Here is a 5,903-nt window from a genome sequence, read left to right on the forward strand (position 1 = left end):
GCTTCTTATTTCCTACCCAAGAGATCATCTTGCAACCTCTTGGATTTATCTTGCAACCCCTGGTGGGGGTCCCAGTATTTTCATTAAGGTAGTGACACCACCTGTTTGAAGTTATTCTACAGTGAAGTTCACCTGGTACTTGATTCCTGACTTGAAGTAACCCAGGAGGGTGTTGGATTCGCAATTCTGCACCTCCCTGTACTGCACCGGCCCACCACCCAGGAAGTCATCCAGCTGTGTGGCAAAAATGGCCGCCGCCCCACTCTCATCCTGGGAACACTCGTCCCCTGCAGGAAACAGACACACAGAGTCAAACTGTCTTTTTTCACAGTTATTTTCATAAATACATCACATCAATGCACAAGGATCAGGTTTCTCACAAAAGCTCAAAGTTATTTTACATTAGCAGAGCAAACTGCAGCTCTTTAGTTTCAGCAGTGACCTTATGGGACCTCTGAGTCAGGACTGGAGGCTTTGAATCACATAAACCACATCTGCAGCAGAGGCGTTTTGTATCCTGCCATTACCGTCAGATGGCACACAACATGGATAAAACGATTCTATAATTCTACATGACTAACATTGATCCCAGACAGAGGGATTAATTATATTCTTATGTTATTTCTACTTAAACTCAAAGATGGTTGCAATGGCAGCAGAGAACTAAAGGGACTGTGTCTGTGTGCTGGCACTGGAGGAGAACTGGCAGGGAGAACTACAAACATGCAGGGACTGGTGCCTGACTCTTGTGGCCTGCAAGGGTAATCCAGATGTGAATCATGCAGTGGTTTCTTTTTTGTTATGTAACTGAAAATTTACAGAGCCAGAGAAGACTTTCCCTTCAATTTTGGAGTAGCTAAAGTTGTATGTCATTGTTCGCTCTGTACTGGCCTGAAGTGAGCCTACAATGAGAGCAGAGAGAGAGAACTGCGTGGTGGAGAGGAATTTCACAACCTGGTCTCAAATTTAGAAGAAAGAAAGAAACATTCAGCGACTCATACGGCCGAGGATGTTTCAGCACTGAAATCAGATACCTAATTTGATCTATACGCCGTTGAAAACCTCAGCTACAGTGAAAAGGAAGTTTTAACTGCTTTGTTAGACAGAATACCTAAAAAGTTTCAGTGCCTTTGTTTGGGTGGTTTTATCAGTGGAAGTATCACAATGCATTGATGTTTAACCTTGTATCATGTATGTGCATGCATGGTATGTATATAGGCTTTGAGGGAACTGACTTTGGTTTGTAACTGACTACAATAAGGAACAACTGTATGTTTTCACACTTTAAGATCCAATACTTTATTGCCATTTAAACAATAGGAATTTTCTTTGGTGAGCTCACATAATACAAAGCAGAATCCTCAGGACATCACATAACCACAAAGAGACAAGTGGTGAAACTGGCCATTAAATGGCAATTGTTAAACAATAAAACCTTGCATAAAATAACAAAAATGGACAAAAACGAGAAATAGCATTTAGGGAACATGCTGCAGTAAAATGGTTTCTGATATCAAGTGTGCTGTTGGTTATTTCTCACAAATGCAATGTGAGGCTGTTCCTGTTTTGAAAACAGCCTGATAACAGACTTCATAAAGCAAGATAAACAGGAAGCCTTAAATTAGCATCATGTACTTCAGAAATATCGTTCTGAAATAGTTTCAATTTGAAGTAGCTAAAAAAAATTGGGTAATTAACATGTTGCCCCACACAGAGGTGCACAATGTGAGTCCATGTCTTACCCAACCACATATGTATGTTGTATGAGGGGGCTGAGGTGGTGAACAGCAGCAGGTAGGCGTCCCCGGTGTAGAAGCTGCCATGCAGGGCCTTAGGAACCGGCTTCAGGTCCATGTTCTCGATACGCCACACCTGCAACCCAGGCTGCTTTCCTGCACCCACAAACTCCTTATGGGAAACCATGATGGCTCTGAGCGAAAGACAGAGATGAGAGACAATAAGATGAAGAAAGAGAGGAAGGTAGAGAAAGAGTGATTTCAATATTTTTGCCTTGCAAAACTTGGAATCTTGTAAATCCCAACCCACACAGCAAACAATGCAAACACTAAACCAACATATTACATACACAACATACAGCTGAGAGGTGTTATAACCCACAGTGGATATAAATACATGTGTAATCTTTACACAAGGCCTCTTTACCCTATTAGGCCTTTCAGTGTATAGACCTAACCAGAACAACTAGTTCTTCAACCTGTAATTAGTCTCCTATGGCTGCTGCTGTCACATCTGTAAATTACCTTTTGTGCATTAATTGTTGGATGATTTTCTTACATTAATTGTATCTGACAATTACTGTTTGTCACTCAAGTTTTCACATGATGCTCTTTCATGGGCAGGGACATTTCTCCTACTTAATGAGCCATTGTCAAAAACAATGCTAGAGATACATGGTTCCAGGTTGCTTTGAGCCTTGTTCACGTCAAAGTCCAGAATAAATGGTCACACATGTCAGAGAGAGAATAAGCTTTTCATAACATCTTTATTTCTGAAAATAAAGCTTATAAAACCAATAAATTATCTGAAATAAATTGTGTTTTTAACTAAAACCAGACTGATACAAGAACTTTGAACCATTATCAGTAGATATATAATCAGTGAATAATAAGCCAACAGAGAGATAACCACTGTACACACAGTGAGACGTGCATGACCTAGTTTTTTAACTCACATATTTTGTTGTTTTTTGTTTTAATAGCTGATATCTAGTGAAAGCAAAACTTAATGTTATTCTATTACAACTGCCTCAATAAATTAATTTATGAACTAACTAAGCCGCAGTTACACTCTTCAGTATCTCTGAACCTGGAGTTCAGAGATAAAGGAAGTGAGAATAAAAAATAAAAAAACTTCACAGTAAGAGTGAGCCTTTGCACCACTGAAGTTGGCAGATTATGGAGATTTACAGTTGCCCCCGATTACACAAGAACCAGATTACAAGTCGGTGTGGCAGCAGGATTATTGCTGCAGCGAGGCTGACGTCAACTTTAATGACCAAAGATATGGCAATGTCCACTTTCTCACTTCTGCTTACACTCAGTGCAGGTTTTGGATCAAAGCCTGCACTGTAACTACATCTGCTCACGGTGCACAGTAAGATATTAAAAGATTACACTGTACTGTTTGATTAAAAACAATGAGAGCCATACCAACCACACACAAAGCAAACAATCACACATCATCACCACCACCTGCAGTCATATTGGTATTATTGTGGAGTTTGTTCAGCTGTGTGTTAGCTGAGTGGCATGCAGCTCAGGTTACAGCGCAGAGAGAGAAAAAAAAACACCAATGGACTTCCTGTAACTGGCTGATCAATAAATGCTGCATCATGGACAGTTTTCAGATCACTTAAGAATTATGGGCTGGAGCCAGATGCACTGTTACTAACACTGGTGTGACACAATACTGCAGGTCTGCAGGGATAAATGCAGAGAGGTCTGCTGGGAAGAGCATCTCTAATGAGTGACTTCATCTAATCTGTTGCCTCCACCATCTTCTGCTGACTGGTCAGACTAGAGGCTGATGGGATGTTCCTCTTATTTATTTAACTGGGAAGTGCATTTGCAAAGAAATCATAGAAAATAAAGCCATGAAGCCTTCGTGTCGATTTAATATTATGAATACTAATATTTACTCTATCTCTCTCTTTTCTCTCTTTTTCTTTTTTTTTTTTTTTGAGTATTACATAACATCCAAGCTACTACTTCCTGCACTTCTATCGCAGGTTTTTGCGTTTCATTTCATTCACAAGATAACAATAGACATCAACAGAGTATCTCCTCCATAATAAACAATGCAATTACAGCCTGTGGTACCAAAATAAATCGAAACCTCTCCGTTCCCTCTGTTTTCGGTTCTTTCACTAGCTGCTGTGACTCATGGCAGAGAAATGAACGGAGACTTTCCACATCTGGAAATCAAATCGCCTTAGACTTTACAACCGTGGGCTCAACTGTCCCCATACGAGCACACAAACACAAAAACACAGCGATCATTAAATCTGTTAACGAGAAACCATCTGCGCAACCTTCATCTGAGCAATCCTGCACGGTTTAAAAGAAAGAGATTTATCAAAGTCCGACTTTTCGGACTTTGACAAAAAGGGCGCATGCATGTGGACTGGAAGAAGTAAACTCACAGTTTGCAAGATGAATCACACAGGAGAGAGGAACAGAAGCGCTGATGGAGGCTGTAGATGAGGGAGTGAGCTGCGAGAGGAGCGTCTTTATGTTTTAATGTGTAGTAGAGGAGGAGGAGGAGGAGGAGGAGGAAGAGGGAGTGTTCATGCTGTTCATGGGTCTGGCTGCAGAAGGGAGTGAGTACTGATTGGTCGACAGTAGCAGCAAAAATAAAGATGCTTCTGACTGTTTGTAAGAGGATTTCCTCAAAAATGAGTTTGAACTGTGGTTGGGCTCATTCAAGAACACTTGTTAAAGAGTTCCCTTTCAGTGTTGTGTGACTCCTTCTTATTCGTTCAGGGGCAAAGTTCATGCAGCCCACAATGTCTTCTCGAAGCAGCAGTTGAATCATGATTGCATTTGTTTGTCCTTTGCTGCAAGGAATCGTGTGACTGAAAGTAATAACAGCAAGGAAGAGGTAACTCCCTTTACTTTCCTGGAAAAGAGGGCCAACAGGATTTGATAAAAAATCTTGGAAACGGTGGCACAAGAGAGCTGATTGGAGTAGCCGAGGTTTGATTTTGAAACCTTCTCCAGCTTCACAAACCTCCCCTGCAGACAGTAGACACCTCACATCCCACTAAAAAGGATGCAAAATATTGACTTCAATGACTACTGTCTCATTACACACTCACCAAACACATCATTTACTACAGCTCTGTCCTTTGCTACCACTTTATACACAACCTGCTGCGCCGCAAATCCCAGTTCAAACCTTAAGGCATGCCCACACAGGTCCCACCCAGCCTCTACCTGCTGTACCGTACTGTTTCTCTCTCTGCAGACATTGTGCTTATTTACACGTAGTCAGGTTCTTCCCCTCGGGGGGCGATGAGCGACATGGCTGTTTATACATAAATGTTACACACGTAAAGGATGACAATGTGTGTACAACCTGCAGAAGCAAAACCCAGGCAGGAGCTTCAACGTGAAGCCACTGCTTAAGGCTACAGGTGGTCATTACATGTGAGAGGCCCTCCTGGTTTTGCTGTCGGTGGATTTTCTAAATACATAGCGTGTGTTATGTTCACAACTTCCCATTACGCTTCCCTTGAATTCAGAATGCTTTGTGGAGAATTCGGCCCATTGACAATGAGTAGCTCTTCCTGTGTGCCTGACTCCAACATCCTTAGCTGCCCACTTCTGCTTTAATCTGATTCTAATCTGCATGAAGGTGCAGCACATGGGAAAAGAACAATTTGAGGATTCTCATTAAAGCTTCTGTATATTTTGCAGTTTAAAGGGAAGTGGGTTTGGATGATTAACCTTTCTGAATCATTGCATCATGACCATTTTTGCGAAACAGCTAAAGTTATAATTGACTGTTTTGTCCATAATAACAGCAGAACACACTGGAGCAGTTTATAGACATGAGTGTGAAAGTCCCACTGTTTGTAATTGATTAGATAGAGATGACTCCCAACAGCTGGTCAGCAAGTGAATCCACATGCCAACCACAAACATGTGACATTTGCCTGTTTGTGTTGATGTGTGTGCGTGCCGCAGTAACCCAAATAGTCAAATAAAATTTGACTGAGCGATCTGAATGGTTCATTGTTGACTTGTCAGAATTGGCAGTTCACGTTCCTCCTTTCATTTTTGCTTGTGAGTACGTTTATTTTTTTTTATAAAAACAGACATATTAGATTCACCCTGAACTCAGCTGTTTATCTGCGGACAGCGGGACAACACTGGTGCCAG

General features: G+C 41.3%; 1 protein-coding gene across 2 annotated transcripts in view; it reads right to left on the reverse strand.

Moving 5' to 3' along the window:
• Positions 1 to 4,297, reverse strand: part of scinlb (scinderin like b) — a 15,530-nt gene extending 11,233 nt beyond the window's left edge. The window contains exons 1-3 of one of the 2 annotated variants that reach the window (XM_035670404.1): positions 4,163 to 4,297; positions 1,743 to 1,930; positions 133 to 287 (exon numbers count right to left, since the gene is read on the reverse strand). In XM_035670404.1, coding sequence (XP_035526297.1) covers positions 133 to 287; positions 1,743 to 1,923 — 336 coding nt within the window. In that variant the 5' untranslated portion in view covers positions 1,924 to 1,930; positions 4,163 to 4,297. The remainder of the gene's footprint in view (positions 1 to 132; positions 288 to 1,742; positions 1,931 to 4,162) is intronic. The other variant, XM_035670406.1, reaches the window with a different exon arrangement.
• Between the last annotated feature and the right edge of the window lie 1,606 nt (positions 4,298 to 5,903).

This window comes from Morone saxatilis, unplaced genomic scaffold, assembly GCF_004916995.1.
Source record: "Morone saxatilis isolate NCDOM2014 unplaced genomic scaffold, NCSU_SB_2.0 Contig23, whole genome shotgun sequence".
NCBI lineage: Eukaryota > Metazoa > Chordata > Actinopteri > Moronidae > Morone > Morone saxatilis.